Source organism: Rutilus rutilus, assembly GCF_951802725.1.
Source record: "Rutilus rutilus genome assembly, chromosome: 7".
NCBI classification, from domain to species: domain Eukaryota; kingdom Metazoa; phylum Chordata; class Actinopteri; order Cypriniformes; family Leuciscidae; genus Rutilus; species Rutilus rutilus.
Window position 1 is genome coordinate 39,884,000 of NC_140221.1, and position 22,164 is coordinate 39,906,163.

The 22,164-nt window shown below is 37.0% G+C and overlaps 1 protein-coding gene and 1 long non-coding RNA gene across 2 annotated transcripts in view; both read right to left on the reverse strand.

Moving 5' to 3' along the window:
- Positions 1-22,164, reverse strand: part of LOC311293219 — a 267,232-nt gene that overhangs the window by 185,251 nt on the left and 59,817 nt on the right. The gene's annotated exons all lie outside the window — the stretch shown is intronic.
- Positions 1-22,164, reverse strand: part of srrm4 (serine/arginine repetitive matrix 4) — a 51,766-nt gene that overhangs the window by 7,339 nt on the left and 22,263 nt on the right. The window contains exons 2-7 of the mRNA XM_084414546.1: positions 13,419-13,559; positions 5,646-5,735; positions 4,466-4,537; positions 4,319-4,345; positions 3,879-3,929; positions 2,313-2,387 (exon numbers count right to left, since the gene is read on the reverse strand). Of these exons, the coding sequence (XP_084270672.1) occupies positions 2,313-2,387; positions 3,879-3,929; positions 4,319-4,345; positions 4,466-4,537; positions 5,646-5,735; positions 13,419-13,559 (456 nt within the window). The remainder of the gene's footprint in view (positions 1-2,312; positions 2,388-3,878; positions 3,930-4,318; positions 4,346-4,465; positions 4,538-5,645; positions 5,736-13,418; positions 13,560-22,164) is intronic.

The following is a 22,164-nucleotide window of genomic DNA, read 5'->3' on the forward strand; positions in this document are numbered from 1 at the left end:
TTTATATTCACATTAAATATACAAAGTACTGTAAGTTGAACCATTTTAGCTTATCAAGGTGCTCACGGCACCTTTACAACAGTAGCAATAAAATCATAATGTCGGACATCAAAAGAATAATCGTCATTCTTCAGTTTTTCCTTTCTACAGCATTTAGGCAGTGAGGTGGAAAAATGAGTCCTCCACAGGTTAACATATGGTAATGTCACTGTCACTGGGAGAAGCATCAATTTAAGTGGCAAAAGTGTAAAAATACAGTATGGAAGCACTTGGTCTAAAGAATCCATTTAAAAAAAACATTTGTCTCTGTCGATATTATATTTCTGCTGAAATAGCAGTGGCAGAGAGATCCAGCTAATGTCCATTTACTTGAACAATTGGCAACAAGAAGATTTCTATTTCATTGTTTTAGACGATCGTCTAGTTCCTCTATCTTCATAGGCTTAAGGTGGAATAAAATGGTTTCCCATGAAAGGACATGTCAATTATACCAGCTCAGGACATAGATTATATGTAATGGGTCTTTGGAAAGTGAATGAGGATTGGGAACTGACGGCCATTGTTCCTGTTGTGTGGCGTGAGTGGGTTCTCTGTGCCTTTTCAGCTCCTGAAACCATGTAAAGCTTCACTGTGCTCGCCTTCTATAATGATTTCGTCCTTTGAATATCCCTAAGAAATTCCAAATAATGGAGAGATCAGCTAGGGATTCAAAACCAATCATCTCCAGCTTAAGATTATTTCAATTTGAAACCGAAGCTTGGTCTTCTCCGGTCTCAAAAAAGCCAGAAATTCTGCGATGCATGAATGAGAGGCTTTTTTTGAATGAAGGACTGATGAAGTAATCAGAGTGGTGACACCTGGGAGAGCATTTGAGGCCAATTTATAACATGAAAAACTCTTTGTCTGTGATTACTCTGATGTGTTGGTCTAATTCGAAATGTATTTTTAAAATATGCCTTTGACCCAGTACAAAATGGTCTTATTTTACATCTCATAAACTACACTAATTTGCCTAATAAGGAATCATGTACTCCAACGTCCTAGCATTTTTCATAATATCTGCACATGGGCGATCAGCAGGACTGAGGCAATCTTCACTGACACCTACTATCAAAGAAAACAGATTTAAGCCTGAAACTTAATTTCATCACTATTCCCTACAGTGCTCCATCTCTACAGTACCTCAACCCCATCACCCCACAACCCACTCCAAGGAGGCGCAACTGTTCACGGGGGCGAGATCTCAAATTTCATTCCCTTTCCCGATTCCATTGATCTACGTGCCAAATGTTGGACATAAGCTGCGAGAGCCAGATAAAAGCGTTTCCTCAGTGTCACCTCTACCTTTATCAGTCATCGCCACAGTGGCACTGGATGTTGACTGATAAGATAAAAAACCTGACTGGTCAGCATGAATATCTCTGACCCCCAACATTCACCCATATATGCCAAAACTTTATTTTGAGGAATTTTTAAAACATTCTGAATAAGAACTATCTAATCCATACAAATGTGGGACTTCATTAATTCTTTAATGTTGAACATTTACCTGCAGGTAAAGACTTATTTTTCAACTTATGATTCTATTCTAGACTATTCTAACTTGAATTTGTGGTCACTTTAGAATACTGTTCCGTCATTAATGAATAACTACACAGGAACAAATGAGTAATGCAATATTAACATTAGTAACTGCTAACTAACAAGAACCTCTGATTAACAATTTTGTAAGTGATAACTCTCAGTTGATTGTGGTGGTTCATTATTAGCTAATCAATAACTATTTTTTCATACCTCCCAGAGGAATACTAAAAAACTACTATATACAGGTTCATAATTACTGAGAGTAATGCACAATGTATAATTATGTACAAACTAAAGATCATGGTAACCTACTAGTAATGACTCAAGTATTATCAAATCCTTCAGAAGGAATTATTCATTATTTGGAACAGTCTGCTAAAGTGAAAGCATGAAAACTCTCTAGTAATGACTGAAGTCACTGGAAGCTTTTGAGGTTTTGGATAGGAATAATTCAAGTGATATATATAATTCTAAAAGAATTACTGGGCATTTGGATCAGTATTCTAAAGTGAGGATCATTTATTCCTGTGTAGTTATTCATTAATGACGGAACAGTATTCTAAAGTGTTACCAAAATGATTATTTATTTATTTTTTAGATCATTAGATGTGATGTTATAATGCCACTGATAGAGTGGACAACATAGCAACTCCACCATGGAGTTACACTGAAGTTTATACTTAAATTGGCCTTCTCCCAATTATTCAGTTGGAAGGTAACACATATACCTGTTTTCCATGCAGGAGGAACTCCTAATTTCAGCTTTCCGGCGCCGGTGTCTGCGATGAGAGTGGCTCCTTGGCCTGAAAGGTAACCAATAGAGACATACAGCCAACAAATCAATTATCTCACCTTTATTTATGCTATTTTGTGTTGGTACAGCAACATCAAGATTTTAATTTGCATTACTCTCCCATTACACCTCTTTTTTTAATTTATCTTATCATTGCAGTGATAGAGAAAGAAAGAGAAAGCAAAGCAGTAAGCAAAAGATTAATTACGATGCCATGAGACAATAAAATACATGACATATCACCCCAGCAAGAGTCAGAGCTCTGTCTCTGAAGTGTTATAATTTAATGTGGCACATGTAAAACAGTGTTAATTGAGTCTGAAATGGAGACAGTTGAGTGCAGATTCACATGAGTTTGCTGAGTGAATTCAATTAAAGTTCCAAATTGAATTTAGCTGCCCAACAAACCATACAAAAGAGCAGACCATGTTTAATGGGTTGAAATTAATACATTTTAAAAAGGTAGTTTAAAACCTTTTATAGCAAGAACATTCCATTTATGTATTGTTTTTGAATATGTTTTTTACATAGCCTATACGTATTACAGTAGTGACAATACTGATTTTATATTTTGAGGACACTGTGATGTGTTATCCTCCTGGGACATCTTCTTAATGCATTAAAGACAACTTGAATAAGCAATCACAAAAAAAAAAAAAAAAAATTTAAACGAGAGAAACATTAACATAAATTTTTCCTGTCCTGTGAAAAGCAAAATTGTTTCAGGGGTAGATATTTCGATGATTAAATGAAACATAACATTTAAAATTTTAATGCTATTTCACAATATTACTATTTTTACAGTATTTTTGATAAAAAGACAGCCTTGGTGAGCATAAAAGAATTCGTTCAAAAACATTTAAAAGAAATGTACCAACCCCAAACTTTTTAATGTAAGTGCACACAATTATGCACAAAAGACCAGTAACATATTGAAAAAGTACAACTTTTTATTTAAAAACTATTTTTGTTTTTAACAAAATTATCGACCCATAATCTTGGGTCATGAAGCAAAACCACTAGGGAACCATTGATTTAACCCACTCACAAAACCTGAAGGTTTTGAGGATCAGAAGCCCAGCGAGGCACTTCTTCCCTGGCTGTGTGTGTAGCAGGCTAGCGGCGTGAAATCGGTTCATGTTTCTGTCTCTCTGGCTGCTCGCCTGCTTCAGTGAGGAGCTGCTCTCAGACTGCACCAGCTCTCCTTCAATTCGAGAGAGCACACGACAAAAGCAGCCAATAACAGCACTCTCTGAGAGGAGCTGAGGTGCACTACAGAGCGGCTGTCAATACACTGTAATCTAATCTAGAAAATATGACTCTTGTGCATGAAGGGTCATGCAGGTGCTTTACAGTGTAGAATACGTTAAGCCTTTGACACTAAAGGATAAACCACAGAGGGAACTTGAATATAACTCAATAAACTGTCAGTGCTTGAATACTTTCAACTGAAGTGTAAGCTGGTGGGTTTTAAATAATTAAGGCACATGAAATCACCAACCTCTTTTTATGTTTTTTCTCCTCCTTTCTTTTACGTCTGGGACTCGATCGACTGTAAAAATAGCAGAAAAATGATTGATCGGGTTTAAATTAAAAGGTCCCATAGGAAAGAAAATTCACACGTGAAATGCCCTTGCTGTTTCTGCTAGACAACAATGTGATTAAACGGAGAGCAAATGGAGGTACAATAATTGTACCTTTTTTTCTCTCCTAAGGAATTTTAGGAGAAACATCTGAGACAAAGTGGATACTTAAACGATTTATAACTGAGCTCTCCATTCAATCTCCTGGTCTATAAGAGAGGAACCTCTGAGCAATAAAATCGTCTTCTGGGAGCCATAAACTACATAAAAGCACTTAACAATAATAAACAGGTATTATGTGTACTGTGTAAAAAAGCACTGTGCCCTTTAATGCAAAATGTTAAATAAATAAATGTACCTGTGCCTTCCCTTCCTTGAGGCAGACCTAGAGGCAGAGAGGAGATGACTTTAAAAGCAGTCGTGACAAAACAACCACACCACATCAGAAAAGCGTACACTCAAAGCAAACCTCTAAACATGACCTGATGTGAAAATCAATCACTACCTATGTCGCTTCCTTTTCTTTGAGCTCTTCTTTTTCTTCTTCCTCACAGGTGATGGACTGCAGGAGGGAGATCTGGGAGATCAAATAAAGCCATATGTAGTTAAAACACGTACAACATTTTGTTTTAAAGGAATATTTCTACATTTACGAAAATCTTGGAATGTGTTCCAAAGACTTTCAAATGCTTTCAAATAATTTAGAACATGATGCACAAGAAATCTGGATACGTTTTTTTTATTGTTATTATTCCATCTGTGCTCCATATTAATTTGAATTATTTTAGTTGAAGTCCTTTTATGCCTCTTCCTATTTGTAAAGTTATTAAAACCCTTATCTTAGATTATTTTTTATTCAGTAAAGGCACAATGAATTGATCAGAAGTGACAGTAAATACATTATTATGTCGTTGGCATTATTACAGAAGATTTTCATTTCAAATAAATGCAGTTCTTTTGAACTTTCTATTCATCAAAGAATCCTAAAGAAAAACATGCATTACAGTTTTCACAAAAATATTAAGCAGCACAAATGTTTTCAACATTGATAACAATAATTAGTGTTTCTTGAGCACCAAATCAGCATATTAGAATAATTTTTGAAGGACCATGTGACACTGAAGTAATCAGCTTCAAAGGAATAAATAACATTTGAAAACATATTGAAATAGAAAGCAGTTATTTTAAATTGTCATAATATTTCTTAATATTAATGTTTTACTGTATTTTTGATCAAATACAGTAAATGCAGCCTTGGTGAAAAATGTCTGACCTCAAACTTTTTAGAAAAATAAGTAAATGATAAGGACTGTAGATATATGTTTTGAAGATAGAAAAAACTTTTAAACGGAATGGAATTTAGTGAGTGTGTTTCCTAATTAACAGGCACAGAAAATGCAAATGGCAAGAAAACACAACATCTAAAATAAAAAATAAAAAATGTAAATGCATTTGCTTTAAGCTTAACAAGCTTAGAACATTTCTTCTGTTGAATGGCTCTTCTTTACGACACTAACACACTATTGTTCTTTAAGCCTACTTGTGAAAGTTAAACGCTGTTGTTGGATATTGACAGCAGACACCATTAAATGCAGCATGAAATCTTTCTATGTCTTTCCCAGTGCTGTAGACTGGTCAGAAGAGAAGGTAATTATCACATGTGACCATTTGTTTTGTGGGCTGACCTGTGTCTCCTCCTCTTCCTCTGTGACTTCTTCTTCTTTTTTTTCGTTTTAGGCACTGGCCGAGGAGAAAGTTCGGCATCAAGAGACACACTGGAAAAGCAAAGTAAAGAGAGAACATAGTAAAAAGTTTTTCATTTTCAAAGTCAGTTCAGAAACGAAATGTCTGGCTAGTGGAGCTAAAAGGTTGATGCTCTATCATGTTTAAAAATAACGTACCACCTACATTTAATCCTACCCTAAACCTTACCAACAGTGTTAACAAGTATGTGTGTTTTAGCAAGCTAAAATGGCATGGTCACCTCAGCAAATGTGTTAACTCACACTTGCTGAGGCGACCATGCCATTTTAGCTTGCTTCTACAAGTTTCTCAGGTATTTTATCATGACTCTTGCTTCACAGGACTCGTAACCGAGTGCTCTGCATCATAAGAGCAATTCTGTACCAGCTGAGTGACCGAGCAAGTTTAATACATCAGAAAAGCTATACATATGGAGTTGATCATGTGATGCAAACGTCAAAATAAAGTACTTTACAAATCATGAACTATGATAAAAGTGTTTTGAGGTCAACACAGCATTGTGAAAGGAATTGTGTGGAAATAAGTCTTTATTGCTTGATAATCTGCCCCTGTAATCATAATTTGTGTGAAAAGGAATAAAAGTTTTCTGCCACTAGTATTCATTTCAGCTCGAAACTTGGAGTTTTACAAAAATGTGAGTAGAGGCAAGTTTTTTTTTTTTTTCAGTGAGCTTACTGTAGGTTGGCAATGTGTAACCCAAAACATCTCATCTCAAGAAAAAAAGAGGTTAAAGAGGAAGGATATAAGAGACAGCAATAAGGAGAGAGAGGGAAAGCAGCATGCTCGGACAGATAGATGACAGGCAGCTTTTAAAATCAATTTACTTTTAGTGGCAACACTTCAGCAACAACAAAGCAGAAGATCAGAGAGAATGGATGGCGTGTCCTGACTGAGTGGGACATGTGTGCCGTTTTAAAAGCACTGCAGTGTCACCTCAGAAGCGTCTTTTAAAGGCAATAACATTGAGGGGAGTGCAAGGAAGGATTTTAAGCTTAACAGAGAGATATCACAGTGTATCCACTACTGAGAGTCTTCCTCAGGCAATTCAAATGCAATCATCAACAGGGAGACTATCCACAGACAACAGACATTTATATCACACATTTTCAATGTGTTTACAAAAGCACAGGGCACAGCTGTTATAATTGTGATTATAGCAATGACACACCACTCTCATTCCATCAAGACAACAGAAAGGGTCCAATCAAAAGTGGGCGTGAAGCGTTTTACCCTAATCACTAATATTCTTGATTCAACCAGAAGGGAAGAGGCGAGCTGATCGAGTTACGACATTTTCCGGGCTAATTGCAAAGGTTACATTTCTGACCCCCTGAACGTAAAGGATTTATCAAATACAAAGACTGAGCAACACTATTCCCCTGTGCCTATCTTATTTAGCCACATAAAGTAATGTCCTTCCATCACTTTTAATCCTTTGAACCCCCCAAAAAATCCATTAGATGCTTCAAACTCCCCAATCTGTTCCATTCAGACACTGATAAGGCTCATGTAATGGAACAGCTGACCTCTATAATATTTTCAAAGGCAGATTTTCTGATACTCACCCTATTTATATCAAAGAGACTCGTTTTAGCTTGCTATATTAAGCTTAAAGTGCTCTGTGACCGAAGGAGCTTGCCTCACAAGAATTAGCACAATGGAGGTAGGAGGGATAAAACACTGAAAATGTAGATGTTCTTGCCTTCATAAAGATATGCGTACAGTAAATAGCACTTCATAATTTACACATACACATCGCAGACTGTCATAATGACATGCATCTGACAGACAGCAATAAAAATATGAAGCGTGGGAGAAGGTATACAGGATATTCGTGACAAATACACATGACTGGTGCAGGTTAAAGGCACGATGGCAGCGGCAATGAGATTTGCTTCTTGCGGCACATCGCTACAGCAGGATAATAATATTTCATAGACACAGGGGAGTGCTGTCCGTGACAGTCGATGAATTACAGACTGTTGTAGCTTTGGCTTTGCCCAGCCAGTCAGTGATTCAATATGAGCACTGAGAGGAAGCCATTTAGATGGATCAAAACAGACGGTGAGCCAGGCAGGCCGTGCAGATGTGCTCGCGGGGAAGAAGGCCGCTTACTCCATCTCTGAGGGTGGAAAAGGCTGTTTGGCCTGATATAGTAATGCAGTTCATCCAGCCATTGCTGCATTAGCAAGTCTGAAACGCATTAGAAGCTGATTAGCAGAAAAGCAAGTGCCATTTCTGCTTAATTAAGAACCTTTGTCTCACATTACACCCTCGGTGTACATTACACACAGACACTACAATAGTCCAAGATTTTTACAGTTAATCTTGTTCCTGCCTTTTTTGGTAGAGTAAATGAGATTTGGTTGGAGCAGTTTTAAACTAAATACAGTGAAGCAATTATGATAAGCAATCACAAGCAATGACAAGTCACAATTAGGGCTGTCAAACCATTTATATTTGATTGTAATAATTTTTCATTCCTTTTTTAATCTAAAAAATTTACCAAATATACCAAATATGTGCATATCAGTATAAATGGATTTTATATTACATAGTGTTATTTTAGTAGGCCTATCATTAAGATACTATTATATATATATATATATATATATATATTATTTTTTTTTTTTAGTAAATTAAGTTTTAGTAAGTTTTAAATAAGTTTTAGTAATTTTGTTTTGTTGTTTGTCATTTCTTTCATTTATTTATAATATATATATATATATATATATATATATATATATATATAGTTCTAATCATTTTTTATTTCAGTTTTAGTTATTTTAGTAGGCCTATACATCAAGTTAAACTAAGGGTTCTTTCACACTTGGTTCGATTGCCTGGTCCGAACCAGAGTTAGATTGCTCCCCCCTCCCCCTGCCGGATTATACATTATATTATTTGGGTCCGAACCGCTGTTTACCCCTATTGCTTGGTAATACTATGAAGGAGAAGGTGGCAAAATGCATACCTCACTTTTATATTGTGGTTTTTGAACCTTTGGTTTTGTTTTCAAAGTGTCAGCACATAACAGCACTTGCGTCTATCTGTCACATGTACTGCAAATGTTCTAAAGAACACGGGAATCCAGCAGAAACAGGATGTACATTCTCTCTGCTCACAGTTCGTCAGTCACGCTTGACAGGAAAGTGAGTGAAAACACACACAAACACAGTTTTATCAAATCATAGGCCATCAATAGCGGTTCACTTCCGCAATTTAGTCAATTGTGTTCATATCAGCGAAACGTACTAGAGTTCACATGAACGGGTGCGCACCCAAGTTCGGAAAACAGTGTTCACAATCACATCATCCAAATGAACCGAACTCTGACGTCAATTGAATCTGTGTGTGAACCAAACGTGCGAAAGCACCCTAAATGAAAATGAGAAATGTTACTTTGGCAACTAGCTGAAGTTTAAGATTGTTATATATATATTTTTTTTCAGTTAACATTTATTTTATTTTAAGTAACAAAAATGTTTTTGGTTTTTAGTTTACTACAATAACCCTGGTGGATTATGAAAAAATGTTTTCACTGCTGACCTGCATTTCTGGTCTATGCATTAGCCTTTCGATGAATAAAGGTGCTTCACTATTGTGTGATACACACTTCTTGAGCTTTGGTGATAATCAAATTTCACAATACAAAGAAGACTTATAAGCTTTGATAAGTGTCCGAATTGAGTTTGATTTGAATAAAGATTTGATAAACTATCCTTAAAAAAATTTGCTGAGAAAAATGCTCCTCTAAGGACTTCTGTCAGCTTACGGTTCAGCTCCGATCAGTCCCAAATATGCGTGTTGCAATATTGACAAAAGCTGTGATACTTAAAAAAAAAAAAATGAAATATTGATATTGTGTAAATAATACACATAATGTCAAAATATTCCAATGCCAGTGACACTTCAACATTGCAAGTGGCGGTATTGCACAAAATCATGTCAGAGGAGATGACAGATGAAAGTGAGACACTCTATCTACACCTGAAGTAAGTGTGACTCATTGGTGGAAAAAAAAAAGAGATAAAACATCAAATAAACTGAATTTGATATTAGCATTACTTTTCCCAACATTTCTATAAATATTGTGTATTATCGTTATCTTTGTTCATGACATTTGTGTAGTGAAAATCTGATATCATGACAGCCCTAGTTCCAATCAGCTCTGAAATCAAACTCTTGTTAGAAGCAATACAGAACTCTTGAGGCAACACATTCTGATCCATCGACCAATTTCACGTGTCAGATGTGCCCAGTTATTCCTTTTATTTAGCTTGTGGGTTTGCTCTCCAGCTTTTAAAGTCTTTCTGTCAGTTTCAGTTGACCTTGAAGGCGCACAGGTAACGAACATACCCCTAATGGCCACCATCACTTCAGCTGTCAGAAGAGGGTCGTCTTGTGAGTTAGACTGAGCACTGACACACTCAGGAGAATAGACAAGGTTAGAGAGTTAAAAGGCTGTCAGCATTTATAACTGACATTTCACTGAGAGCTTCAGCACTGTTTACATGGCCAGCACTGTACCTTTCAGCTTTGGGGAAAAGAATGCAACATGTTTCCCAAAATTAAAATTGAGAGGCTTAAGCTTGTTACAAAAATTATAAAAAGAAAATGGTGCAAGCAAAAGATCCCACATAAGGCTTTTGACTACTAACACACTCCAAAGGATGTCAAACTTACAGAGTAAAAGATCTGTCAAGACTAATAAAAATACTTTAAATAGAAGGATTTTCCAAAAAGGACAGAATGTTTATTTAAATGTCACATTATTGAGACTGAATTTGACACTATACAATAAGACTATTCACATTTGAGATGTTTCTTTTATTTGGATTAAAATTAGGATTCTTCAGTTGTACAGATGAAGGAAAGCTGTTTGTGGATTTTGGTGGTTTAGCTTGATCTGACTTAAACATTATTTGATTTTGAATTGCTTAGCTGCAGTTGTGTGCTTGATTATAAAATCTCAGTTGAAAAAATGCATTTGCATCTGCTGTTTTCTGGCAGAGAACTGAGCATGAACTCAACTAGAGATTAGCATGTTTAAGATAACACTTGATCTGCCGTCCTTCCTCTTTTACATAATGATGCACTGCTTTTGGCCTGTGTTATCACGCACACTTTGAAGGTATCAGTGGAATTATGCCGTTGAGAATCCAATGCTGAATCAATTCCTTTCACCAGGTGGAGTTTGAATTGTGGATGGGAAGTAAGAGGACTATGGAAGCAAAATAATGGCAAATGTTTTTGAAACAAAAAAAGCCTGTTGAATTGCACTACTTGAAAAAAATAGACATTGCATTAACCATGCTTGCATTTTAATGCATTGTATTTTTAGGGCTTGCATTTTTATGGGCTGAAATTCAACATGGTTGAATATTTAAGCTGTGAATATTTCAATTAAAAACATTTCAAACACATTTTCATTATTAAAAATTCAATAATCCATATTCACCTTTCATATTTCACTTCCAAAATATTCAAACTGTTTAAAAATACAACCTATAATATTCAACAGGCATTTTTCGGTCCATTTTATTTCGCTTTGCAAATTCGCTTCCACAAATTCAGTGGTTCAAATTCGACAGTAAATTCAACATTGACATCCAGGAACTGCAGGAAAAGCAGTAGATTACCGAGCATCTGCTGTTAGTCAACCCCACCAACAGGAGGTGCAAAAGCGCGTGTTGTAAACGAAGACTAGCAACAGTTAGAGCAAGCCATTCATTCATAAAACTCATTTACAGCAATGTAAGTGTATTTGTGATTATTATGATGGCGGTTGTGTTAAATTCAGTGTCTTTACGGTTACTTTTCCTGTGTAGCCTACATGCATCTTTCTCTACCGTGAACAAGATTATAATGTTATTCCCCAATGCGGATGTACAGATCCAATGTTACATTTTTGAGGTTGACATATATTTCTCTTGGTTGTTTAGTTGCCTTAACTTTATATTGTGGCGATGTGCTGCATGCAGGCTATTAGGGTTTCCCTCAATACTTCAGGATTTCCCTGCTGGACATACAAAACGCTTAATGTAGCTTAATGGACTAATTACAGTGATATAAAAGACCAAACTCGCAGGCAAGCAGATGGACTCAGAATAACGCGCAAAGCTTAATGCTGAGCGTTTCCCAGTGATAGACTGGCATAAAGTTGGCTTGACGTTGGACATTCGCACATTTAGGGACCGTTTCTAAAGTGTATACGACTTTGGTATACACGTTTCTAACTTCAATAGCATTTGAATAGAACGACTTACAGTCATAAAACCAACTGTAAAGTGTTCATTTAGTGTCAGGCATACTGCGCACCCTTTGGATTTTTGATATTTATTCAAATAAATTAAAGTTTGCTATTGAAGTTAGAAACGTGTATGCCAATGTTGCATGCAACTTTAGAGACAGTCCCTAAATGTGCGAATGTCCAATGTCAAGCCAATTTGACATTTATTAGGCTACATTTAGTCATTTAGCAGACGCTTTTATCCAAAGCAATTTACAGTTAAACTAACAATAGGAGGACAACAATATGCAAGTGCTATGACTCTTCCCAGTTTAAGCTAATGCAATACAATATATATATATTGTATACCGATTATAATCCCGTTCATGGTAGAGAAAGCTGATGATGTAGGCTACACAGGGAAACTAACAATGAAGTTATTGAATGAAACATAAAGACAGCTTTTGTGCCTTTATCATCTTTTCCGCAAATACTGACACAGATAATCATTTTCATTTTATGAATGAATGGCTTGCTCTAACTGTTGCTGGTCTTCGTTTACAACACGCGCTTTTGCACCTCCTGTTGGTGGGGTTGACTAACAGCAGATGCTCGGCAATTTACTGCTTTTCCTGCAGTTCCTAGATGTCAATGTTGAATTTACTGTCGAATTTGAACCACTGAATTTGTGGAAGCGAATTTGAAAAGCGAAATAAAATGGACCGAAAAATGCCTGTTGAATATTATAGGTTGTATTTTTAAACAGTTTGAATATTTTGGAAGTGAAATATGAACGGTGAATATGGATTATTGAATTTTTAATAATAAAAATGTGTTTGAAATGTTTTTAATTGAAATATTCACAGCTTAAATATTCAACCATGTTGAATTTCAGCCCATAAAAATGCAAGCCCTAAAAATACAATGCATTAAAATGCAAGCAGGGTTAATGCAATGTCTATTTTTTTTCAAGTAGTGCAATTCAACAGGCTTTTTTGTTTCAAAAACATTTGGCATTATTTTGCTTCCATAGAGGACCCCATAAAAGACACCCGTGTGAAAAATTCCAGCAACACCTGAATGTTTACACTGTGGCAAGGAGATAAGAGTGTTTGTGCCTGCCTTAAAGTTTGGGGTTTCTAATTCATTCTTACAGAGTGAGGAAGAAGCTTAGAAGTGGATTCAGTGCTTCATATTTACATGTGTTTGATCTTCTTTGGGGTCAAAATAAAATTCACATTTGAATAGCTTTATAGGTTCTATGGTTAAATTGTACAACGTTTTCAACAGCACATGCTGTTTTCAACCACTTCAAAGTTGGTTTAAATCAGCTATTTTACTTTCAGAGAGTATACAAATAGTTTATTTTCTAGCACATACACACTGAAGTGTTTGCTCCTAAGCACTGAAATGTCTTTGATGGAAGATGTGTGTATGAGGAAGAGCTTTAGAAGATACAGACCTGCGAGCTCGGCGGTGGCTGTGGCGTTTACGTCCTCTGCGTTTTGTGTGTCCATTTTTCTCATGTTTTTTTGTGACCGTGTCTTTCGTTTTCACTTTCTCCTCTTCATCTTTGGGTGCAAGGCTAACTGCTGTCTCCAATCTGGAAGAACAGAATATCAAAAACTCTTTAGCTTCAAATATTTCACAGTCAACAGGTTGTTAAATCTAGACAATAACATTATCTTTTTTTTGTTACCCATTGGTAAAGATTGGTCAGTTATGTAATTATCTTAAATATAAGATCTCAATAATGAAACTAAAATATTTTTTTCTGAAGGCATAAAAATGCCCATCATTTTGTTTTTCAGCTTGTAAGTGCAGTCATGTTTGAAGAACGGGACTGGATTTGGTTCTCTGCTGAGAAACATTGAGCATTTTCATGTTTCTCCTTTAGACCTTCATAAATGCAGAGGTCATCTGCTCAGCATTCAAATGAGGTGTCAACAGAGAAGCCTTTATTTACACGCCTCAGTTGAACTGACATTTCTGAAATTATTTGTGCGTATCCCAAGGTTGTAAGGAACATGGTTTGGAAACTCAAAACAATGTGCTCGTCTTTCTGTCAGTGGAGGAGAGCAATTGAGTTTTATATGTATTCTTCATGATCTGATATTTAAACTGGAGAAAACTAAAAACTGTACAAATATATTTTTCATGTTGTTTGATGATTCACTGATTGCAAATTTAATAATTGGTTGACATGAAAATTGAGCAATTTGGTTTGTGTTAGCTATACAACATACTGTTTACAATAAAGTTAAAGACCCCCTGTGGTGAAAATAAAGTTCTTAATGTTGTCTTTGTTTCTGACGTCACAAAGTACCTTGTAGCCAATCCCGTTAAGTCTATCAGTAACTTTAGTCTTAGCAGTTTTCATTTTTCTAACACTAAAACTGCCACTTAATGCTCTTTACTCTATTCACAATCAAAATATGTCTGATTGAAATTGCACTTGAGCAGAGAGAGACCCAGGTGATTCAGCAAAGACCGTGACATGACACTTGAGCCATTCTTTTCTCGTCATTGCCCTATTCCTTACAAACAGTTTGAAAATAAATACATAAATAAAACTGATTGCAAGAGCTGGGTAAGTAGGCCTGACTTGATCTCCATGGCATAATTACAGATCCACCTCTGGAGTGTGAGAGTGTATGTTGCATGCATATGTCTGCGTGCGGCCCCGTACATTTGTACATGAATTTGTGTCTGTGTGTCTGATTGTAATGAGAAGTTAATCAGTCTTGCAGATTAAATGCTGATTGCCTCTCTCTCTCAGCAGCAGGAGGAGGCCTGCCCTCTGCCACCTCTGGATAAGAGAGGGCAAAGCACAATCACATTATTAATGTCAACCTTCCGGCACCACAGCCCTACACGGCCCTCCAATGAGCCAGTACGTGATTGGAAAATACACCGCTCTGCTGGGTATAATCAGGAGAGGATTAAAGATGGTGAAACAGTGAAAACATGTTGGTGTGAGGGCAGTTGAATGACCCAAACATTAAAGATGTTCATGAGTCTGAGTGTGATCACATGTGGAGAAGAAAAGGTCTGTGATTTTGAATGAATAAAAATTGACTTTAGATATTATTGGTTGATATAAATGTTGTTCCAAGAACAACGATATTGATGATCCAGTAACATGTCCCTTGGTGATGTAATCACAATAAGTGTGGTTGAAGGGTCAGAACAATGGACTAAACACAGTTCTGTCAGAACCACTATCATCAAAGGTTCTGTTCTGGGCAAGAACTCCATAAGAGCAGGGAGCGCAGCAATAACCCTATAAGAGTAAACAGAACAGAAAAGAACCAACATAAATGTATTACAGATATTTTTAATGTTCTTTATGACAATAATTTAATGTAACAACAAATCATGATAAATTACTGATTTGAAGAGGAATATCAGAAGGCCAAGTCCTGAGCAACACAATAAAACTGCTTAAATACTGAATGGACCTTAATATGGATGCTGTGATATGCATAGTATTCCTATAGGCAGACGTGGATCGGCTGAAAGTCAGCTGATGCGAGCTTGAATTTCTGTCAGGACCACGAGAGTCAAAGATGACTGACAAGTAGCATACAGTTTGGATTGGCGGTGTGGTTCTGTTCTGTGCAATAACTCCCTGCCCCTCTATGCAGCCTAGCATGGATAAGAGCAGGGAGCACAGTGATAACCTCCCAAAACAAAACTATATGCCGACATCCCCCAACCACAAACTAAAAGCGAAAAAACTGAGTGCCAAGATTTCCCCGACCCCACCCGCCCCAATACCCAGATATTGATGCAATTCATGCCCTGATACTGGAAAAAGACAGACAACAATAGGAGATTTTGGAAAGAAGCAGCATGTCCTTCTGAAATAGCAGTGACTGGGGGCAGCATGCCTCTTACAGGAGAAGAACAGCAGCGAAGGGGTGCTCTTCTGTTTCAAGCAGCGGAGAAGAGCAGCATGCCCCTTTAAATGCAGTTACCCGAATGAGCTTCTGCAAAAAGCATGTTGCCAATAATAACAAGAAAAGCGTTTCAGCCAATTGAGCATGTTGAATCAGCATCAGAGCCGTTGGTGAGAGATGATCACAGAGCTCTGAATGAGCAAGAAAACAACGAAGTCAAGAGGGCACACACAGAAGGGTTCTTCTACTTCTGAGCATTCCAATGCAATATTTCCATAAATGTCATGCTGTCTGGAAATGAGGAAAGTGAAGATTAAGTGATCAACATCAATCAAGAACTGCTTGCTTTTGGTTTGTAAATCCGCGGTACAACCGTACAAGTTCTAGTTACTTTGACTGACAAATACAGACTAATATCAACTGCTGGTGTGGACAGTTTCTCTCATTCATGTATTGAATGTGCATGATTATTGGCTGTAGTCTTGCGTTCATGTGTCTTGACCCAGACCCAGGCAACGAAAAGTGACAATACATTTGCTTGTTGCCACTAGTTCTTGATCTTGGCTTAGTGTGTCTGAGCTGTTAAGTCCACAAACATGTTACCAATAACCATCAGAAGTCGTAGGCAACAGGCATATTGCTGATTCCCTAAAAAAAAACCTTGAGGTCAACATAAAACCCAATTTGACCCTGTCTGATGTTAGCACAAAGGTCTTGTAGTAAACCTTTTATCCGTACAAGTTGTCTTTTAATAATCTTACTCAAAATGTGAAGATTTCTTACATTCTGGTATGGCGTTCCTTCTCTGATGCGTCAGTTGCCTACTTGGGCAAAAACATTGTTAACTACTCCCCTGCAACAGACAGGTTGTTGAGAGCTAGAAATGAGAAATTGAGATTTGGAAATACGTCATAAAACTGAAATAAGGTCCGTGACAAGTTCTGGTTCACACAGACTTAAGCATCAAACATGTCACCAATAACAACTGGATGGCTTAATTTCTCATTTATAAAACGAACGTATGACAGAAAACTGGGTGATGGCTACGATCAAATCTCACGTCAGGTCTCAGCTCGTGTACGCAAGATTTTGAGTTAGCATGAACTTGTGTGCAGCATAGTCAATCTGGTGGAGAATGGTAATGAGAGCATTTTGTTCATTTAGATTATTTTCCTGTTCTAGTCAGCTGATGCGAGCTTGATTGACTTGACCTGCCAGAACCAAACGATCAGCTTGATTTCTGTTCTAGTAAGCTATAGCTCCAAAGAAGTAAAAGTTTATAATTCGCATAAAGTTATTTTTGAAGCACCTGTGGCCAGATTCTATGTGGAACAGTTCTAAAAATGTCTATAAATTATAAATTCTTAAGAAGTTTGTAAGAATCTTCCTAGGTGCAATTATTGAGAAACCTTAAGAAAAAAAAGAAGAAGATAGGAACATTCTTAGTAAATGTATGGGAATAAATAATATTCTTAAGAATGTTTTGTGAATCCAGACCCTGGTGACCAAAAAGAATAAACCTGCTGGGATACAGCAACCATCTCAAGCTCAATAGGCAGCTATTATTAAATAACAGCCTTCCGCTGTAATAGAAGCTTTCTCTTAATTTTCCATGCACTTCTTTAAAGCCAGACTCTTTCTTACTGGCCATGAGCTAGAGAAACCTGCTTATGAGAGCTTTAAATGAAATTGATTTCCCCATCACTGAATGACTATTCTCTGATCGGCTTCAGAATTTATGGAAGAACTTCTCCACAGGGAGTCAGATTTATGGAGTGCTCAAACACAACACACACACACACACACACACACACACACACACATGCTTGCATCGGTCTGGGCTTGCTAACTTTCAAAGCTGTCTTGAGTACTTGTAATCCATTACTCTGGAAGGTACAGATCATATGAAGAGTCTAAATGGAACTATTCAGAATTCACAGCAGGAAAAAGCTTTCTAGCTAATAATAAGATGCAGAACATTTACTGTAGAACTGTTAGACACTTAAGCCTTTCTGTTCGTTAGCAGTTATGGAATGGAGACTTTTATGGATTAGCTTGATTAAAAATAACAAATACTGTGATGGGTTTATGACAACTGACAAAACACAAGAGAGAAAGCGTTAGTTCTAAACTAACTTGATTATGGACTTGCTTTTGACAGCAAGCAAAATCTGTTTACTGCTTTCAAGTATAGATGGGCATGATTTATAAAAACATATATAAACACTGCCTTTACTGATTCATATTTGTCCAGTTCCTAATTATTTAGTTTTAGCAATTTTAATTTTTATAACGCTAAAACTGCAGATAAACCAAATGCTCAGGAATTTGGGCTTTGTTCATATGCTATTGGCAATATCAAAAAAGTGATATCCTATACCTTAGAAATCACCACTAATAAATAACTTTGATGATTAAAAAGGCTTATAACAACCACACTCATGGCTCTACAAAAAACGTTGTTCATATAAATAAATTAGTCAAGCACAAGAATATAATAACTGGCAATCTGAGACTTTAAAGTGTTGAAAATGTAGGGCCTTGTCCTGTCCATGGTGTGTTGTTTGTGCTGTGATGTAGGGTCTCTGTGGCAGTCTAATGGCAGCTCTCCAGGTCGTGTTGATGTGTTTCTGTTGTTGAGAATGAGTCATGGCTCCTAGCACAGGTCTCCTCACAGCCACTGTCATGTGACACTGATACCGGCGTGATGGGAAAGAAAGGCAGGGAAAGCAATGGAAGACTGAGAAGGGAGCGTGATCCAGAAAGAAAAGGCTGATGGCTTAGGATACACACAAACACACTAAGGTGGGTGGGAGAAATGTCACATCTCCACAAAGACGGCAGAGAATACAGAGGTCTGTTTTAGAAGTTTGAAGCCATGAACACACACAGGTGCCCAAATACACTATTGCTATCAGGTATAACGATGCAATTTTTGTGATCCACACTAAATACAGATGGAAACAGGGTCTAAAACATTTTGTGATCAGATCGCAGAAACCGCATTCAGAGGTAAATGCATGTGACCACATAGAATTTCACAGTACTCACCTCCAACTGGGACATAGTCTCGCATAGCCAGACCTTCAGACTGACGGCAGAAGGACTGGACTCTATCCCAGCTTTTCTTGGCCAAGGAGCACCCAAGAGGGCGTTTGACTGACATATAACGCAACCAATCACAGTTTGTTTTGTTCCATTCAAGAACGTTGTGCAAGTTTACTGCAACAATGGAGCCGCGAACTTCACATACTTTTGAAAATCCAGCGTTTAGCCTAGTTGATCCTGGTAAGCGCTTGTTGTCACAGTTGTAAACACAACAGCTTTCTTCTTTCACGAGGGGTTTTGGCATCACAGCATTTGTTTCCAGGCGGACCGATAAAGAACGCGACACACACTTCTCCCGGACATCCTGTAGAATTCAGTCAATCAGATCGCGACTTCGAAACTCCTGAAGTGTTTCCAGAAAAGTGTGCCATATGCAGAGACTAACTGGGACATGATGTGAGAAAGCACACCAAAACAAGCAATCTTAATGCCAGGTGGAAAAACATTCTTCTTTTGTAATTTCAAGTTAAGTTTCAATTAAGGAGGATACTAATCAATGCCTCAATCATCCCTAAAATACTTTAAAAAGACTGCTACATTTACAATAGCTACATTAACATGCACCTAAATAATCTGTTTACAATCGAATTGATGGCTAAGTCAGACTAAAAGACCTTCATGTAAGCATCTAAATCCGAATGAAATTTCAATCAGATTGAAAGGGCTGTTATAGACCTTAAATAATCTGATCAGCAGGAAGTAAATTACGCAAATAAACGCTTGAATCTGACCATTTTCTCAAAAATACCTTACATACATGCGCAGTGACAATATATGTATGTGTTAACATACGTCTTACGAACATGCATATGTTTATTTACCTTCCACAAACTGGTCAGCTATATATATATCCTCTATATATTTCAGTTTTCTTTTTAGGTATGTCACCAAGGCATAAACAGCAATTACGCTGGTGGTAGCTCTGATTGCATTACCATGGCGGCTTTCTCCTAATCATGGCAGCTGGGCACTGTGCATGCGCTACCGTTTTGTTTGGAATACATGCAATGCACATCAGATTGCAACATTAAGGCCACATGTTCTAAATAAACAGAAGTTTCAAAATCTGAAATCAGATTAATTTGTGCAGGTAAACATACCTTTCTCAAGATTAAACCTAATTGACATTGCTGAGATATTTCACAAAATATATCTTTAGTGTTCCACAGAAGAGAGAAAGTAATACAGGAATAACATCTAGGGTGACAGAATTTTCAGAGACTACAACGAAGCCCTTTGTTGGGAAATTTCCTGAAAATCATAAACACTGTGGCACTGTCATTTCTTGTTTAGTTTAGTTTGATTGGCCCAATAAAGCAACCAATAGCTTGAGTTTGGGGCGGGATTGTTTTTTTTATTCCGTTGGGTGACATTATTGGGACAGAAATGACACACTTCTGATTGAATTACCACTCAAAGAAGTATGCTGTTGTAGTATGTATCTCCAATTAGAATGTTTATGCAATTTAGAAAAGGATCATGAGATGACAGCAAAACAGAAATATGAACACATTTTACTAAACAGACTTAACCCTGTATGTCATCTTAAATTGCCTGGATGCACACACATACATTTGCAGTGCAGGAGTTTATGTAACTGTGAATAAGCGTAATTCAAATTACCTGTTGAGTTCTGAAAACGAACTGCTTATTGTTTCACTCTCCATTATATTGCTCTTAAAGACACTCACAATCTGTTCTGATTCATCGGGGAAGAAGTGTTATTTGAAAATGCTGCTAGTTACCATAGCAGCCAGATATGAACAAGTAAGAGATGTTTCATGCAAGCTAACTTATGACCCATAACTATATGCTTTAACACTCAGACTAATTAGTGCTGTTAACACTCAACAAGAAGACCTGTCACAGAGCAGATGAGAAATGTAGAACAAATTCTTCACATTAATACAGCTGGATGTTTATTTTTTGTGACATTTAGTTCATATTCTTTTATCTTTGTGTTTCCCTCTTGTAGAAATTATACAAAAAGGGTGAAAAAAAAGCTGGAACATCAGTGCTATGTTTGAACTACAGTACCTACTAAAAGCCTTACAGACTACTCCCTAGACTCTTGGTCTGCAAGAGGACAACAGACATAAAACGAGACACCATCCTCCCACTGCGGGCACATCTGATATACGAGTCTCCTGTCCATCCTGTTGTTCACTGAGGCTATCCAGTGCTATTACGCCTGTCATATCCACAGCCAAACAACTGATAATCGCTATCATGAAAGAGGAGGGCGGCAGATCATTTTGAGAGAGAGACATGATTGAGCATGTTAATTAAGGGTGGATACCGATTAACTTATTCCAGAGCTTCGTCTATCAAAATGAAAAGTGATTATACTGTTTGTCTAACATTCAGGGTAAAAGACAACCTCTTTTTATTGTGATATTGATACTAATGATGGGTATGCTTAGGCCAGACATGGCAATTAAACCATGTCTAGGCAAGTGAACATGCCGTTATGAATCAAGACTTGATATTTATCATTTAAAGATTTCCAAAAATAAGAAGATCTTCTGAATGAAATGTAATCTGATTAATGACTAGAAAGCAAAGAACATTTTATATTACATTTTTGTATAGTATATTTTTGTGATGTGCTCCAGTAATCTAAAGCTCGTAAACTTGCTGCATCACACTTCTACCAGGTCAAGAACAATGCAAATGGATAATCACAAAATTATGGAAGTTGTATTATTCTTGAGTAACACACACACACACACACACACACACACACACACACACACATACACTTGCCGAATAACAGTGGATGTGCATAACAACCCTATGGTAACTCTACACGAGGAGCTGAGCTCATGTCTCCTAATGGAGGCAGTTTATAGGATCTGCATCACTCCTAGATCCACCTATCAGAATAGGCAATATCAAACTAAAACAAATCAGATTAGCTGTAAGTGCGAACAAACACTGAAGGTTAAACGTGTAGCAATGTATACCAAAAGCATTGTAAGCACTATTGAAATGTGCACTTTGACTCAAATCATTTTAGTATATTCATGCCTTCGGCTGTTGATGCAGGCCAATGAACACATCCAAAAATGGAATCCACTGTCAGATGCAATTACACATGAATGTGTATGAACATATCACTTGCCATCATATCACTACAAATTCAAGTGCTGCATAAAAGGACTGTATTTTCTGTAATTCCTTTGCCAGGCCTTGATT